This window comes from Bison bison, unplaced genomic scaffold (genome assembly GCF_000754665.1).
Source record: "Bison bison bison isolate TAMUID 2011002044 unplaced genomic scaffold, Bison_UMD1.0 scf7180017864289, whole genome shotgun sequence".
In the NCBI taxonomy this organism is placed as follows: Eukaryota; Metazoa; Chordata; class Mammalia; order Artiodactyla; family Bovidae; genus Bison; species Bison bison.
The window spans coordinates 745723-764894 of record NW_011494861.1 but is presented as its reverse complement, the minus strand read 5'-3'; the positions used below and the strand labels follow the sequence as shown (position 1 = coordinate 764894).

Here is a 19172-nt window from a genome sequence, read left to right as displayed (position 1 = left end):
AGGGAAGTCCTCAAGTTCTCTTATCCTTAGCATCTTCTTTCAGAAATGAGGATGTTCAATAGGCTTTTCCCCTAATTAAAAAAAAAAAAAACAACTTTGATTCTTAGAAATTTTTTCTTCAAAATACTTTACCTACTTTTATTTGAAAGAACATCAGATGAATTACACCCTATGGTAAATATTTTAAAAATCATTCTTTTCTAGGATTTCATAATTGATTTAGTCTTGACAACCTCTCTCAGAAGGGTGAAGAGAGAAGCACTTATGGAACACTTCTTAGCCAAAACTTTACATCTCTTTCATTCTCAGAAAAGCATTATGAAGTGGAAATTTTCTCTAATTTTACCACGAAGGAAATGAAGAATATGCTGATGGCTACTGAGCAGATAAGAACTGCCTCTCTCAGGTCTGTCTGATTTAAAAACGCTTATTCCTTCTAGCACATAATTCTGATATTATGTGTGGGGCGGCAGGGGAAGAGGTGAGTGGAGAAGGCAGGTATTCCATTTAACAGATGGAAAGATTGAGTACAGTGAACCAGGAGACTTCCTCAATTTTGCAATAAATCAGTATTTTCGATTCCAGGATGAAAACTTCAGGTTTTTGGAATAGAGTGTAAGCTCAGACTGGAGGACAGGGTGCAATAAAATATCTTTTTATGATAATTTTATTTCTATTTGATGCCAGCATTGAATTTTCAGAGTTTCAAAATGGTGAGATATAAAAGAATTAAGCTTGTTGTGTTGACATTTTAAAAATTAAATTCTAGTAATACACTTGGTGTTTTCTAGAGATTATCTTCGAATGAACACATTTTATGCCCTAGAAATCCATGAAACTATTTTTTCCAAACCTTGCATCCCAGTCTCCCTAATCTACTGCCTCACACATATACGTTTGGAGTATAATAGGGCTTAATCTTGAACTTTATTTTTTCCTTACAAAAAGTAATTATCTGGAAATAATTTGTAATACTGCCCAGTTCCGTAGTTGTTCTTGTTTTAGGAAATAGTTTTTTCCCCTTTTAACTTCCCTTGTTTTCTTCTTTTAATCCTCTGTGTTTGTATTGGCTTTTAGCCCTGTGCATTGGGCCTAGTGCCAAGTGAGAGTCAGCACTTAGCCTAGAAGTATCATTTTCCAACACACAGAATCAGGAGGAAAACCCCGCCTCTCACACCCACTACTAATTAGCATACTATTCTACAAAACTGACTAGTTGCACCATGTGCTCATCACTCCTGAATTTCTGCTTTCCACAGCTCTCATTCCTGCAGACAATGAGTTTGAGCCACATGGAGAATATGCCTTTAAGCCATTCAAGTCTTCAAGGAGCACAGAGACCATCCTGGAAACAATGGCTCCTCTACTCAACAGTAATTATTGTGCTATTACTTTGCTCCTTCAGTGCACTAATCTTTACTTTTCTTCCACTCAAGGTAAGGAGACAACAGAATCTAAGGTTACAATTTATTGTACTCCTCTTTTCTTTTGTTAAGTCTAGTTGTTAGCATTGTCACTCAATATTGTTAGAGCTTTGAAAGAAAGAGACAAGTAAGGTAAGTAATAGATGGTGTAGTCTATCTTTGAGAAGAGAAATGCACTGAACTAGGAGTAAGAAGATACGAATTCTGGGTTTAGGTCTCTCAATAACTAGCTGTATGCATTTGAGAGACATTTAATCTTTCTGGTTCTCAGCTTCTTCATCTGAAAAGTGGTGGTAGGGAAATGGATTTGTTCATCATCATGTCCCTTCTAGCCATAAAATACAGTGATTAATACTTTATCTAAGTGTGGTATAGAACATAAAGGGAGTCAAGAGGGGGGCAATGACTTCGGGGTAGGTTGATCAGGGAAGGCTTCACGGAGGAAGGAGGAAGTACTTTCTTTTTTGGGAAGCCCCTGATGTTTATCGGGAATTTCCCACTGAGCTCCACTCCAAATTATGGGTCTAGGGAAGAGAATGGAGATCCATTAGATTCTTAGTAAAAGTTTTTTTCTGACTGTTGTTTACATAGTGTTGATCAGAAAGAACATAAATGCCTTATTTAATTTAGGATTTAGCCAATTCCTGGGTACATCTGAAAACAGTGACTGCAGAAACATTTTTCTAAGGGACAGATTGACCAGTTAAGATTTCAAAGATATGGTTCTACTACTAAAGATATTTGAAAGCAACTGAGAAAAGATACAGGAGGAAACAGTACAGAGAAGATGCTGATGTTAACCTAGGGCAAGCAGAGCTTTGGCCAAGTTTTTACACAGTAGCCCATTAATTTGTATTTTGTAACTGTACACAATGGTGTACAAGAAAGGAATTTGTGACCACATCCCCCAGAGTCTCAAGGAATGTTTCAAGCAGACCTCTGAACTCTCTGGACAGTGAAGCTTTGAGCAGGGGGAAGAAAAGTCATTAGGAATTCTTTGTTTCAATTTCTGAAGAAAGGGAAGGGTGAGAATAGCAACAACTTAAATTTGGAAGTGCCTTTTCCTTCTCAAAACCACTCCACATGCTATTAGCCTGATGACATTGAAAAACATAGGGTAGGTTTTCCGTGTCATCAGTTCCTGCATGTGACTGGGGACTCTGCCTGGGAGAGAAGAGAAGTGTCTTTCTCAGAGGCACACAGCTGCTCTTGCAAAGGGAAGGAGGAGGTCTCATACTCCCAGAGGCATTTAGGACACCTCTTGCCAACGTTGAACTTGATGAGTCCCCTGTGTCTGAGCTCTTATTCTGGGATTCCCTCTCCTAGACAACATGCAGCTACCCAGTGAAAGGTTCTGCTTCTAAAGAAACAGCCCAGAGTTTGTTCCAAATTTGGGGAATTTTGAAAAGTTTTCAGGATATTGTCCTGACAGGGTGCCATGGAGGCTTTGTTCCCATGGGAAAAGCCAATGACTGGCTGATGGTACAATGATATTAGCTTCCATATTCCACTTTCCCGCACTTCTCTTTCCCTATTGGCCACAGGTTAGTATTTTTGGAAAAGACGACTGAATGACTGTGGGTGATGAGTCATTACTAGGTAGCCACTTCCACCTCCTTATAATGCTCTATGACCTTGGAGTTTACATTGTTTTCATCTCCACTCTGGTTATTGTATACAAAATCCCACTTTCCAACCTCTCTAGGCACTAATTCAAAAAGTGTTAGACAGGAAGACTCACATCTTTTTAAACCAACAAAAACTTCCGTGGGAGGATTCTTTTTTTCTTTCTTCCCTCTCTTTCAGAAGACATCTCACTGAAAGAATCAGTTATGAGCCAAGGAGATGGTCCCCCACCCCCTACATGAAAATAACCTTACAGAAATTATCTCTTAAGAAACCTAATGTTCACCCATCCAGGTTCGATGGATGAGACAGGGTGCTCAGGGCTGGTGCACTGGGATGGCCCTGAGGGATGGGATGGGGAGGGAGGAGGGAGGGGGATTCAGGATGGGGAACACATGTACACTCATGGCTGATTCATGTCAATGTATGGCAAAAACCACTACAATATTGTAAAGTAATTAGCCTCCAATTAAAATAAATAATTTAAAAAATAAAAAATACCTTCACAGCAAAAAAAAAAAAAAAAGAAGAAACCAAATGTTCAGGAGAGTCCCCTGCTTCAGTGAAACGAAGGATACTTTCAAAAGGGGAAGTTTTGCATGTATTTATAAGCATAGTAGATTCTATTTCCAAATGATGATTTGATTAGAGTTGGTTTGGAGAAATAATTATTAAGTTTACTTATTAACCCAATTACATAAATCTGAGCTTAAATCAAAATGGGGTTACAAGAGCCACTGATCCTTCTAAGCAAAGATGAATTAACTAAACAGGACTCATATACTGCTTTATAAGTGGATATTTACTCCTTCCAAACATCACCAGGATTAGAAATACAAACTGCTCTGGAGCCGTAGGGGTGAGACTTTTGACTCAGACAGGCTGTTTGGATCTCAGCCTGGCCTTTTTTCAGCTGCGTGACCTTGGGCTAGTTACATAATCCTCCTACTTCTCATTTCCTCTTCTGCAAATGAAAATGTTATCTCATAGAGTTGTGGTAAGAATTAAGAGACAGTACAATCCTGACCCATAGTAGGCTCTTAGTAGATAGTAGTGATTCATATTTATACCATTATTATTAATGACTTTACAATGAAGATAAAGACTTAACAAAATGGGTATTCCTTGCTTATCTATTCTACTTCCTCAACCAAAGAGTGTGTCTCACTGCCAAATACAGGATTTTAGTGATTAGACAGATTTTCACTTGTGACAATAATGACAGAATATCACAATGGTGGTTTCTGTAGTTCTAAATGGACATTAAAGCAGCCCACCATGCAACATCCAAGATTTCTCCAATTAATTTTTCTGTGGCCTTAGGTTTCTTCACACACTCTTTATACATGACAGAAGACAACATAGATGTTATCAATGGCACATTTTTGGGCATGCTTTTATATTTAGATTGTTACTCAGTTGCTTCATGTGTTGATTTGTGTCTTTCTAGAAAGGTGATAAACTTCTTAAGAAGCAATGACCATAGATGACATTAGTTTCTCTTGCTTACAATGCTAGTATAATATATAGGTACATAAAGTTTGTTTCATTCTTCATTATAATCAACATCATTATCAAAACACTAATACTTAATAAGCAGGACAAGACAGAATATCTGGGCAAAATCCTTTATGAGACTTAACTCATTTAAGCACTTGAACAACCTAAATGGACTAGGTGCTGCGATTGCCCCATTTTATAAATGAGAAAATTGAAGTTAAGGGAGTCCCTATCACATGGGTTAAACAAAATGGAATTTCAGCATCTCTTCTAAGAAACTCTATCAACAAAATATTCTTGACTACAATCCCAATATATATGCTAACTGCTAAGTCTTATACAAATTATAATATTTTGTATATTAAAAAGATATGCAATGTAAGTTTATAAGGATAAACCAAGTGATATGCTTAATGTGGTTTATTCACAGTGCAAAAACATTTTGCTTTTACCAAAATATTGTATTTGTATAATATGCAATTATATAATATAAACACTTATAAAACAATTGAAATAGTATTTTAGTAATTTGATAAATGTTTCTTTTATTTTCTTAATCTTAGTTTAACACATTTTAATACAAGAAATTGAAAGTTATCGTCTAATTTACCTTGATTCATGGTCTTGACTGTCATAACTGAAAAATCACCTCCTGAACACATATAGATCAAAATGGAAGACTGCGTCTTTGAGTACGCTTACCATGTTATGACACTAAAATTTAAGTCCATCATTCAATAGTGCAAAGTTCCTTTTTAAAGAACTTAATAGTCCCTCACTCCATTCATGATTTTTTTCCCTTCCTTAGACAACTTAAATTCCATAGTTCATAATTAAAATCCTTACCAAGGTGGCCTTTCCTTCTGAGCCTCCTCTGTGGGTTCTTTCTTATTCCCTGACCCCTACACACTGCAATATCTCAATACTCTTTCCTATCTATAATCACTGATTTGATGCTCTTATATAGATTCATATCTTAACTCACCATGCAGATGCTGAAGGCCCCTAAATTAATTTTTTTTTTTTTTTAGAACTCCTTAAATTCCATCCTTATAGATCCAGTCGCCTTCTTGACACTCCTACCTGGGTATCTAATACTCATCACAAATCTGACATGTCCAAAAAATGAACTCATGATTCTTTTCCCCCAATTTACTCCTCTTAAATCTTGCTCATTTCAGTCATTAACAGTGTTATCTTTCTAATTGCTCAGATTTTGGTGTCATCTTTGTCTCATTTTCTTATCCATATCCATGTCAGGAACTCCTGTTTACTCAATTTCCAATCACTTGTCACCATCTCCACAGCTGGTACCTTGGTCAGAGGCACCATGCTTTCTTGCCTAGATGCTTACACTGATCTCTTACCTTGTAACTCTTGCCACTCTTTAATGTATTTAGCATAGCAGCCAGAGAAATCCTATTAAAAAATTGGCATCCTGTTTAAGCTCAAAAAGTCTCTTAAACAGTTTGCTGCAAGAAAACCAATGCACTGTTACATGGCCCCTGCAAAAAATGTTTGTGGATATACCTTATCTTACTACCAAGTATCGTAAAGCCTTTAGTATTTAAATATCTGTACTTATAAAATCAACCACACTGATAGCTTTCTGTGGCATGTAATTTGTGTTGCAAGATTTTGAAACTGAGATCTCCTCAGGGTTATCTCAATTACTATGTGTGATGCATGATTATCTAAATATTAAATAGGGGAGACTTTATCACTCTGATACATTAATAAATATTTCTATAGCTTAATTTTCTATTTAAAATAAATATAAATGGAAATTGTTAGTTTCTTCTCACGTGCCAGTGGATCATCTTATGCAGTCACTGGGGTGCAGAGACATATAGAAAATTTCTATAGCCCAAGAGAAGGAGCATCCAAGATCAAATAGGTGTCCTGTAGGTGGAGATTAGGTGGATAGAAGGAGTTCTTAACTTCCTCCTAGAAGACCCAAAAGGTAGCTGTGTAGTGAAAGGTAGAGGAAGGAGCCAGTCATCTGTAAAGGAAAGCAGAGAGATCCAAAACAGGGTGGAGGGAGGGATTTTTTTTTTTTTTTTAAAATGTGGTTAGGGCAGAGAAGTCTGCTTCAGGAATCTGAGCCTCTAAATAATCAAGAAAACTGTGACACTGTCACCATCCTGACCAATTCCTCTTCTTCCCCTACAGACTGCCCAAGGACCCTGTGTAGCGAAGTTTGGTGAGTAACCTGTCTCACAGAGGATGAGATGGTTGGATGGCATCACCGACTCATGAGTTTTAGACATGAGTTTGAGTAAATTCTGGGAGTTGGTGATGGACAGGGAGGCCTGGCATGCTGCAGTCCATGGGGTCGCATAGAGTCAGATACGACTGAATGACTGACTGGACTGAACTGTCTTATAGGTCTCCTTTTTACTTTTCTTACTATTTGCTGCAAAAGGCAAGCTCCAGCGCTAAGAAAGGATGCATTCTATTTTAGTTATCCTACAACTACTGTTTTTAACTGTTAATCATGTAGTTGTCTAGGAGCTGAGGCTTCAGCTCTGTTTTTAATTGTTTTAATAAGCACAAGTTTCAGATTTCTACGACTTTTCCCTGGGACAGACTCAGAGAGCTTCTCACATTTCCCATATTGCTAGTGTCCACTAGAGTGAGTGTAGGGTGAAATTTTTGTTTCCAAGTGTAAAGATGAGAAACGAGAGGGGTGTGGTCCCTTCTCTGCTCCTTTCACCTCTCCTCTTAGCTCCTGAGTCACTTTCCTTTATAGTGACCTGGTACTTGCTTAGAAGACACAGTAAGGTTTACAGTTGAGCCTTTGGGTATTTTTTTAGAATACATACAAAATTAAAAATGAATACATTTGGGGTTGTTTACTGGTTTAAGATCAAACACCCATTTTCCGCTGAGAGCAGACTACTTCTAGAGTCAACTTCAATTCCCGTTTTACTGTACAGCACAAATAGCCAGGCTTCCTTGACTTGAGAGGATAGGGAATCTCATTTTACTTGTCTCTGCCTTTTTGATTTGTTGTTTTTTCTAGTAAATGGAGTGAAACTCCTCATGATATGTTTGAAATACCCTCTTGATGTGGTAAAAGTTGAGAACCTCAACTTTAAGGTTGAGGCTCCCGCCATCACAGAATTAAATATAAAAACCAGTGATACTTCTTCCTGGTGACTTGCCTATTATCTATAGCATGGTCAAGCAGGAAGAAATTTACTGGGCTCTGGATTCAATGGAGAAACAGGGAGACTTTGCTTTCTGCTTTGATGATCTCTCCTTCATTCTCCTTCAGACCCTTATATCAGTTATTTATATATAAAGAAGAATTTAAGTCAATGTGTTATCTCTTTTAGTATATTTTTAATCAAGGTTTCTTTCTAATTATTTGACAAAGGCTTTGCCCCCATAACAAAAATTATGGAGCATTAGAGAACACACCAGATAATGATTGCACATTCTGGGATTCTGAAATTACATCTTTGTGTAAAAACAATGAACATTAGGAAAATGTGTAAATTCCATAAAAATCAAAGTCTTGATCCTTTTCACATCCCCCATGACAGCAATAACCTAGGGATACCTCTATTTAAACAGTCAAATAATTTCCATGTATTAACTAGTTAATTTACCAGTAGCTATTTGCTAAGGATTTGGATAATAGTATCTCAAGTGAATCTTGAATGACACATACCTATAAGCTAAAGCACCATTATTTAGACACAGTACACCTAATTCAGCATATACTGGGTAGTAGGAAGTCTTTTTGGTGTTGAAGATACAGCTATGGACAAAATAAAGGAATATTTGATTTCCCTGGTGGCTCAGACGGTAAAGCGTCTGCCTACAATGCAGGAGACCCGAGTTTGATCGCCGGGTGGGGAAGATCCTCTGGAGAAGGAAATGGCAACCCACTCCAGTACTCTTGCCTGGAAAATCCCATGGATGGAGGAGCATGGTAGGCTATAGCCCATGGGGTCACAAAGAGTTGGACACGACTGAGCAACTTCACTTTTCCTTTGTCCTCAAATGTTATAGTCAAGTAGGTATAAGATTGATAAATAAACAACTTAAATTATAATAGGCTAGATGGTGACAACTTCTATGAAGAAAACTAAAACAAGATAAAGAGAGAGAGTGACAGGAGAGCACTATTTTAAACAGATTGATGAGCAGGCCTCATTGATAAAGTGATACATAATAAATAGTATTGCTACAGAAAAACATGAATATACATTTCTGGACTGCCAACTCTTGTCATCACCATCCTAGTGTGCCATTCCTTTCTTCTTTTTATTTCACAAATACTGATTGACAAATGATACAGTGCTATTTCCCTATTCCCTAACCCATTTCCCTATTCCAAACTTATTTTCTTAGAGCCCCCCAAGCAAGAGATAAACTTAGGCAATTTCTTCAAAGTAGGGAGTGGTAGATACTTAAAATTGTGGTTGGAGAGAACTAGTATAGACCTTTCCTATAAATAGGAAAGAAACTATTATCAAGAAGATGATGAAATAATTAAATAACTATGCTTTTCTTTTTGTTTCTCCCCCCATTCCCCCCTTATAAATATCTTGTAGGACCATTACCTTCAAAATGGCAAATGCCTTCTCCTGAGCCTTCTTGTGTGAATAAGACAGCTGACTGGAGGCTGAAGATACTTCAGAATGGTTTGTACTTAATTTATGGCCAAGTGGCTCCCAATACAGCCTACAAGGGACGAGCTCCTTTCGAGGTGCAGCTGCGTAAGAACGAAGACCCCATACAAGCTCTAACCAACAACTCTATGATCCAGAATGTAGGAGGGGCTTACGAATTCCACGCTGGAGATGTAATAGACTTGATATTCAATGCTGAGCATCAGGTTCTGAAAAATAAGACATACTGGGGGATCTTTTTACTTACAAATCCCCAATTCATCTCCTAGAGACTTGATTCGGTCTCCTCATCCTCTTCAGCACTTGCAGAGACATCAGTGCATAGGCTGGACAAGGAAGATTTTCAATCTCTGCAGTTCATCTGAGTATACAAATCAACAGAAACAGAACTCCTTGCATGTGAATTTTCTTTTCTCATGCCTGTCTGAATGAGACTCAGAAGAAGGACAAAAGGCATTTGGTAACCCTTGATGTTAGATCAGCAAAGACAGTTTTGTTAGTTCATGAAATGAATATGGGTAGCTAGAGGACAGAATCTTCTCCAAGTGTCTTTGTTTAACCCTTGAATCTCTGGGTGGAAAAATGAAGTCTTATTCCCACAGGAGTCTTATCTTGTATGCAGAAAAGATCCAGGGCAGTAGTCTGCCCTTGTTCTCATATTCCTGGACTGTGGACTGCTTGACTTCATTCTTCCCATATTCCTATCTTCTGAGACCCTCCTAATAAAAAAGTAGTCAGACTTGGAGGGTGGCCACTGCTATGCAAGCATTACCCCACTTTACATTTGATGGCATGAGGGGACAGAGACACAGGTGGCATTGGTGTGGGATGCACTTTATTCTGGAATTTTTCTTAATTTAATCACACTCAGGATGCTTGGTGCTTTATAAAACCAGCTGGTCAAAAGGGTCATTCTGAACCTTTACATAGGGCTTCATGAGAACTTGTTTGTCTATGTGCCTAAACATGGCCGATGGTAAAGAAAGAGTAATCATTACTAATCATAAGATTTAACCACAGAAATTTATATTACCAGTACTGTATTTTTTCATGTCATGATTCCGTATTTTTAGCTGGCTAGGCAGTTTGCAAAGTATTTTCATATATCACATGGCAACTCTAGAAAGTTAACGGGGCAGGTATTTTGGCACAATTATAACACTGAGAATATGGAGGCAGGTGGAACATAGGTAACTTGCTTCACCCCACAGAACAAATGATTAACAAGGGGCCATGGGCTTCCCACTGTATCACACTATTTTAGCTTTAGGGTTGGTATTTCTGCTCTCATGTGGATGTCTATAAAGTTTAGCAGATTAGATCTTCAGGGGGTATATATTCTCTTGGCAGATAGAGGGAAGCTACACCAATGCCTTCCTTTCTCAAAGACTTCTTTTCCTTTCCTTACCTGGACCAGGGAGCATGGGCTATTGTTCAGGACTGACTTCAACTGAACTCCCTTCCTCACTTTGTAGAGACTGTCTTGGTCAAATGTATTAAGTTCCAAAAAGAATGAATAGCACTCAACTCAATAATGGTCTGCTAAAGTTTTGGACTCTACAAAATTAACTAGCTGCTTATGGGTTCTTATTGAAAGGTATGTAATATGATTACATGATAACCCAATTTAAGATATTTATGGATATTTGTAAAAAGCTACAGTGTGTTAATAATATCACCGTATAAAGCTAATTTAAAAATATTTGTATTGTCTGCTTAGGAGCAAACTAAGCCTGAGGCCAAGGTGCTTCTTAGTATTTCTTTTTTTGTTGTTGTTGTTTTTTTTTTTAATGCAATCTGTTGGGCCAAAGACTTGGATGCCTGGTTCCTCTTGCATTTGTGTATTTTCTCAGGAAATTAAAGTTATATGACATATATTTATGGAAACTTGCCGGTGTTAATCATTGTTGGGTTATAAGCAGCAGTGTGCAGGAGTGGGCCAGCACTAGCTCATAAGAAAGTGAAGTTGCTCAGTCGTGTCCAACTCTTGGTGACCCTATGGACTGTAGCCCACCAGGCTCCTCTGTCCATGGGATTTTCCAGGAAAGAATACTGGAGTAGGTTGCCATTTCCTTCTCCAGGGGATCTTCCTGACCCAGGGATCTGACTCAGGTCTCCCGCACTGCAGACAGACCCTTTACCATATGAGCCACTAGGGAATCCCTGCTCCTAAGAACTGATTGTTATATTTTCAAAAATTGCACATTCTGGCTATGAAATACAGTCATCCTTGAAATTGGCTATGGTGGGACTATTTATACCATGGGAATTGGCAATCAGGGCTTTTCTTTTTGGAAAGTCTATTCACCAGCACACCACTGCTTGTAAAACTCTCCTCAATAAAGCCTCTCGGTTCCTGCCTTGTTCTTGGAACAATCAGGATAGGCAAGGGAGAAAGTGAAATTGTCATAGTCCTTACAAATAGCCCCACCTATTAGTTATTTCTCAGGGCAAGCAGAGGTCTCCACAGTTGCAACCAAAAGCTACCAACAGATGACCTTTAAATTTCCCTAGTGTTGTGATTTCAGGGTTTTTTTTTTTTTCCAATGTATACTCTGTTTCCTTGTTTCTTCAAATAGTTGTTTAAATTTTATACCTATAATAAAGTATATGTTGGTAAGTAGGCTATAACTGACATATCTGTGGGTTATCAGGCTAGTGTTTGTGATCTAGAGAATGTAAGTATACATCAAAGATATTGTTGCCCATATGAAACACTTATTTTTTAAAAGTTTTCTACTTGAGATACAGTTTGATTTACTGTGTTACTTTCAGGTGAACAACATAGTGATTCAAAATTTTTATAGATTATAGTCCACTGAAAGATATTATATTGGCTAAATTCCCTGTGCTGTACAATGTATCCTGTTAGCTTATTTATTTTATACATAGTAATTTGTACTTGCTAATCTGGTACTTCTGTCTTGCCCCTCCTTCCCTCTTCTCACAGGTAACCACTAGTTTGTTCTCCATATTTGCGAGTTTATTTCTGTTTATTCATTTGCTTTTTATAAAGGTTTTATATATAAATGATAACATACAGTATTTGTCTTTCTGACTTATTTCACTAAGGATAATGGTTATGTTATTTCAAATGGTATTATTTTATTCTTTTTGACATCTGAGTAATATTTCACTATATATAAACCACAGCTTTATCCGTTTATCCATTGGTGGGCATTTGAGTCACTTCCATGTCTTGGCTGTTGTAAATAATGCCGCTATGAACATTGAAATGATACATGCACTCCAAATCAGTGCTTTTGATTCTTTAGATGTATACCTAGGAGAGGGATTGCTGGATCATACTGTAGTTCTATGTTTAGGTTTTTGAGGAACCCCATACTGTTCACCATAGTGCCTGCACCAATTTACATTCCCACCAACAGTGTAGGAAGGTTCTTTTTGCTCCACATCCTTGCCAACGTTTGTTATTTGTGGTCTTTCGATGATAGCTATTTTTATTACTCCCTCTTTATAAATTTTATCATAATCTCTCCTCCTGACTCTGACCTCATTTACATCCTTGATCTTCCTAAAGTGTCTAAGAGGAGTGGCACAGGGAGCTTACCTTCATTCCTTTTATAAATTCTGCATATTTGCAGTGACAATTTGATATTGTCTCACTTTGATATTCAAGTACCAATCATATTACCATCCAGTTATACTCTCGTGTGTCAAAAAGGGATCTAGGAAAACTTTAATAAAACACAGAAATACAAAAAGTCCCAACATCATCACAAAGAGCAATAAGAGTTGAATAAAAAGGCAGATGATGAGGAAAATCACTGCTCAGAGAAGTTAGACTTAAGAAAACTGTTAGAAATGAACATAGTCAAGAAAAATTAGAGAAGTATAATGGAAATAGTTCAACTTTTATAGAAAAAAAAAAAACAGTGCTGAGCTCTAAGCAGGCTCTATCTACAGTTCTAAAACAAATGCTCAAGATAGTAAACTGCAGACTCTTCCATTCATTTTATCTTAATCTGATTTCTGTTAGCAATTAACAACTTTAAGGAGTTCAACACACTTTGGATGAGCTATTACTCTGAAATACAGCAGTATTAGTGAATCCCATTACATTGCTTGGAGAAGCAGGCTTGAGGGTTTATGGGATCTGCTTCAAGGAATTCAGGAAGTGTTGGACAATAGAAAAATGAAAATTCAACAAACAGGCCCCATTAGAATAAACCAGCCTTCTCATTTCTTCAGTTGCATGTGGAAATCTCAGATTTCAGCATCCAGGGTGATTGTTTCTACCCAGCTTTGGTATTGTCCAGGGATATCGGACATGGCTTAGTAACTAAACCACCACCACCATGCGCAGGGGGTGGTGGGGTGGTGGTGGAACGGAGATGTTGTTCACAATGGGCCTCAACACAGAATCAGACTGTGGTGTACCGGTGGGTTTAGAATGGAAATCTTCCCTACCTACTTTTGGACTGTTCCTTTTATCCAATGGGCTGGTCTCTGAGAGGAATCCAGTGACTAGAGTCCAAGGTCCGCCACAGTGCCTGGGCCATAGTTCTTACTGTCTGCTGAATGAACAAATGAATCACAAATTTGAGTGTTGGTGTGAATTTAGCATTATCATGTGTACTTTGGATGACAGACTCCAGTGGGCAAAGCCTTTAGGCTCCCTTTATTTATTGTCTTCCATTTCATCACCTACTGTTCTTAAATGCTGTCCTTCTCTATCAACCTGTTCTTAGGAACATTGTTAAAGTAATTGAGGAAATAAAAGAACCTTGTTAATTAACTTGCACTAAGGGTAAAGGGTCAATAAGCTACCTGTCTCACATCACCAGAACTGGAAAAATTCCTATTTGGTTTAATGATTGCTGGGCAGATGCACCAAGAGCAGCTATCTTTACAATACTAAGACAGAACAATTTGTTCAGTGAGCAATAGCAGAATTTTTCAAAGTCAGGTCTATAAACTTTACATCAGATTTATCCAGTAAGCTTAAAAAAATCCTTAGTCCCCATTCATATTCCACTGAATAAATGTTTCTAGGAATGAGCCCTAGGAATCAAATTTTTAACTAGCTCTGATCCATTGGTTTTTCTTATGTACATTTGATAAGGTACATAAGAACCACTGCTTTATGGCATACAACTTTGCATCTCAGCTGAATATTTCTCCAAGTATTTAAAGACAGTCAAAGCTTCTAAATAAATACAATTTAGAAAGTAAAACAAACAAACAAAAAAACCCTAAGTTTTGTTGCCCATGAGGCTTACCATAATCCATTTCTCATCACAAAATCACCTGAACTTCTATCCTCTGAGTCTTAGAAAAGGTCAAGATCTTCACTTTTTATAACCTAGTGACAACTTTGCCAATTGAATGCTGGCAATCTATAGCATACAAGCTTTGCCACAATCAATATTACATTATCTACCTGTATGCTGTCAGCTCTCAAATATTTATCTCTAGCACAAGTTGTTCTCCTTTATTTCAGACTTGTAAATTCACTTGTCTACTTGACAGTCTCACGTTGCGGGTATAATATCTCAAATTCAAGTTTACCAAAATGAATCTTTACCTTCAAAAAGAATCTTTACTTTCAAAAAGAATCTGACCTCTTTTCTGCTATGGCTCTTGTCTGTGGACCAAGATTATTTCACTAGCTTCACATACTTTTTTCAAAATCTCAGTTTTGCCATTTACCAATTACTTGGATTTTGGACAAATTTCTGTCTTTTCTGAGACTCACTTTCTTGTTTGTTTACTGTCATTTATCCAATGTCTGATATATAGTTGGAATTTAATATTTGTTGAATCAAAAATAAATTTATGTTTACAATACTAATTAATATATGAAATGTTCATGATACATAGTGATACTAGAAGGGTGGCTGCCATTGATTTTAAGAGCTAGATTTATTCCTAAAATTTTAACCTGTTTATCTAACATCTATCTTATTATCTTTCCTCTCCAAAAAGGTAAGCCCCAAGATAAAAGCATTTTATTTATTCAATGCTATATCTCCAGCACCTAGCACCTAAAACTGTTCTTGGAACATTAAAAGAACTCAACAAATTGAAATGAATGAACAAAAAAGATGGTACCTAGCTCTTGGTTAGAATGATTAGCAAGATAAAAGATATATATGTTGCAAACAACCTCTCAAAATAATCTAATATCCATTCTTCTCCATTTTTAAAAACTTAAGTAAAATAAGCAATGCAAAATTCTAAGTACGTATATAACAAGTGCTCCATGAAACTTGGCTACTATCACATACCACTATCATGAAAGTCATTTCATTATCCTATTTCCCTAAGAAACAATACCCTAGGGCACATTAGCTTCCTTTACCATAGTAATGCTTTCACCACATCCTTAAAAGTAAGCTTGTGCTTTGGCGTTTATTAAATATATGTATTAGAAAAAGTAATGTATATCTTCTCCAAAAATGACTCTTTAGTTCAACCGTTCAGTCATGTCTGACTCTTTGTGATCCCATGAACTGCAGCATGCCAGGCCTCCCTGTCCATACCAAGACCTGGGGTTTACTCAAACTCATGTCCATTGAGTTGGTGATGCAATCCTACCATCTTATCCTCTATTGTCCCCTTCTTCTCCCACCTTAAATCTTTCTCAGTATCAGGGTCTTTTTTAAATAAGTCAGTTTGCATCATGTGGCCAAAGTATTGGAGTTTCAGCTTCAGCATCAGTCCTTCCAATAAATCTTCAGGACTGATTTCCTTTAAGATATACTGATTGGAATTCCTTGCAGTCCAAGGGACTTTCAAGAGTCTTCTCCAACACCACAGATTTCAAAAGCATCAATTCTTTGGCGCTCAGCTTTCTTTATAGTCCAACTCTCACATCCATACATGACTACTGGAAAAAACATAGCCCTGACTAGACGGACCTTTGTCGGCAAAGTAATGTCTCTGCTCTTTAATATGCTGTCTAGGTTGGTCATAATTTTTCTTCCAAGGAGCAAATGTCTTTTAATTTCATGGCTGCACTAACCATCTGCAGTGATTTTGGAGCCCCCCAAAAAAAGGCTGACACTGTTTCCCCATCTATTTGCCATGAAGTGAAGGAACCAGATGCCATGATCTTAGTTTCCTGAATGTTGAGTTTTAGGCCAACTTTTTCACTCTCCCCTTTTCACTTTCGTCAAGAGGCTCTTTAGTTCTTCTTCACTTTGTGCCATAAGTGTGGTATCATCTGCAGATCAGAGGTTCTTGATATTTCTCCCAGCAATCTTGATTCCAGTTTGTGCTTCATCCAGCCCAACGTTTCTCATGATATACTCTGCATATAAGTTAAATAAGCAGGGTGACAATATACAGCCTTGACGCACTCCTTTCTCGATTTGGAACTAGTCTGTTGTTTCATGTCCAGTTGTAACTGTTGCTTCCTGACCTGCATACAGGTGTCTCAGGAGGCAGGGAAGGTGGTCTGGTATTCCCATCTCTTTCAGAATTTTCCATAGTTTATTGTGATCCACACAGTCAAAGACTTTTGCACAGTCAATAAAGCAGAAGTATGTGTTTTTCTGGAAGTCTTGCTTTTTTGATGATCCAGCGGATGTTGGCAATTTGACTTCTGTTTCCTCTGTCTTTTCTAAATCTAGCTTGAACATCTGGAAGTTCATGGTTCACATACTGTTGAAGCCTGGCTTGGAGAATTTTGAGCATTACTTTGCTAGCGTGTGAGATGAGTGCAATTGTGTGGTAGTTTGAGTATTCTTTGGCATTGCCTTTCTTTGGGATTGGAATGAAAACTGATCTTTTCCAGGCCTGTGCCACTGCCATGTTTTCCAGATTTGCTGGCATATTGAGTGCAGCACTTTCACCGCAGCATCTTTTAGGATTTGAAATAGTTCAACTGGAATGCCATCATTTCACTAACTTTGTTTGTAGTGATGTTTCCTAAGGCCCACTTGACTCTGCATTTAAGGATGTCTGGCTCTAGGTGAGTGATCACATCATCATGGTTACCTGGGCCATGAAGGTCTTTTTTATATGGTTCTTCTGTGTATTCTTGCCACCTCTTCTTAATATCTTCTGCTTCTGTTAGGTCCATACCATTTCTGTCCTTTATTGTGCCCATCTTTGCATGAAATGTTCCCTTGGTATCTCTAATTTTCTTGAAGTGATCTCTAGTTTTTCCTATTCTATTGTTTTCCTCTATGTCTTTGCATTGATCACTGAAGAAGGCTTTCTTATCTCTCCTTGCTATTCTTTGGAACTCTGCATTCAAATGGGTATATCTTTCCTTTTCTCCTTTGCCTTTTGCTTCTCTTCTTTTCTTAGCTATTTGTAAGGACTCCTCAGACAAATATTTGCCTCTTTGCATTTCTTTTTCTTGGGATGGTCTTGATCACTGCCTCCTGTATAATGTCACGAACCTCTGTCCATAGTTCTTCAGGCACTCTGTCTATCAGATCTAATCCCTTGAATCTATTTGTCACTGCCACTGTATAATTGTAAGGGATTTGATTTGGGTCATACCTGAATGGTCTAGTGGTTTTCCCTACTTCCATCAATTTAAGTCTGAATTTTTCAATAAGGAGTTCATGATCTGAGCCACAGTCAGCTCCTGGTTTTGTTTTTGCTGACTGTGTAGAGCTTCTCCATTTTTGGCTGCAAAGAATATAATCAAGCTGATTTCAGTGTTGACCATCTGATGATGTCCATGTGTAGATTCTTCTGTTGTTAGAAGAGAGTGTTTGCTATGACCAGTATGTTCTCTTGGAAAAACTCTATTAGCCTTTGGCCTGCTTCATTCTGTACTCCAAGGCCAAATTTGCCTGTTACTCCAGGTGTTTCTTGACTTCCTACTTTTGCATTCTGGTCCCCTATAATGAAAAGGACATCTTTTTGGGGTGTTAGTTCTAAAAGGTCTTGTAGGTCTTCATAGAACCACTCAACTTCAGCTTCTTCAGCATTACGGGTCGGGTCATAGACTTGGATTACTGTGATATTGAATGGTTTGCCTTAGAAATGAACAGAGATCATTCTGCCATTTTTGAGAATGCATCCAAGTACTGCATTTTGGACTCTTTTGTTGGCTATGATGGCTACTCCATTTTTTCTAAGGGATTTCTTCCCACAGTTATAGATATAATGGTCATCTGAGTTAAATTCACCTATTCCAGTCCATTTTAGTTCCTGATTCCTAAAATGTCGATATTGACTCTTGCCATCTCCTGTTTGGCCACTTCTAATTTGCCTTGATTCATGGACCTAACATTCCAGGTTCCTATGCAATATTGCTCTTTACAGTATCGGACTCTACTTCCATCACCAGTCACACCCTCAACTGGGTGTTGTTTTTACTTTGGCTCTGTCTCTTCATTCTTTCTGGAGTTATTTCTCCACTATTCTCCCATAGCATATTGGGCACCTACTGACTTGGGGAGTTCATCTTTCAGTGTCCTATCTTTTTGCCTTTTCATACTGTTCATGGGGTTCTCAAGGCAAGAATACTGAAGTGGTTTGCCATTCCCTTCTCCAATGGACCACATTTTGTCAAAAAATCTCCACCATGATCCATTCATCTTAGGTGGCTCTACACGACATGGCTCATAGTTTCATTGAGTTAGACAAGGCTGTGATCTTAGATCTTCTCTATAAACATCATCAAATGGAGAGTATACTTTATTTAAATACATCTTATTTAAATTACTAACATAATAGTGACTCAATTTGTATTATATAAACATCTAATCATTCATTCACTAATTCACTCATTTATTCCACTAATCTACACCAAGGTTTTTTAGGTACAAAATGCAGTCAGGTGCTACAATCAATGTGAAGATTTATAAGACATTGTGATTTAAGAAACTACACCTAGTAGAAGATAGATGGATTCAAATCACAAATATATAGTTCTGAGGAGTTATAGAGCTAAAAGGTATCTTATACAAAGATGATCAATGCCCCGTCAGTTGCAATTGGAAAATAGACACAGTGAAGTTAAGAAGATATTCAAGAATTAGAATCT

General features: G+C 37.6%; 1 protein-coding gene across 1 annotated transcript; it reads left to right on the top strand.

Moving 5' to 3' along the window:
* The first annotated feature begins 1123 nt into the window (after positions 1 to 1123).
* TNFSF18 (tumor necrosis factor (ligand) superfamily, member 18) lies at positions 1124 to 12232 on the top strand. Its single transcript, XM_010849839.1, has 3 exons — positions 1124 to 1436; positions 6723 to 6753; positions 9119 to 12232. Exons 1-3 carry the CDS (start codon positions 1224 to 1226, stop codon positions 9463 to 9465), a joined length of 591 nt encoding a protein of 196 aa, XP_010848141.1. The 5' UTR covers positions 1124 to 1223; the 3' UTR covers positions 9466 to 12232.
* The last annotated feature ends 6940 nt before the right edge of the window (positions 12233 to 19172 follow it).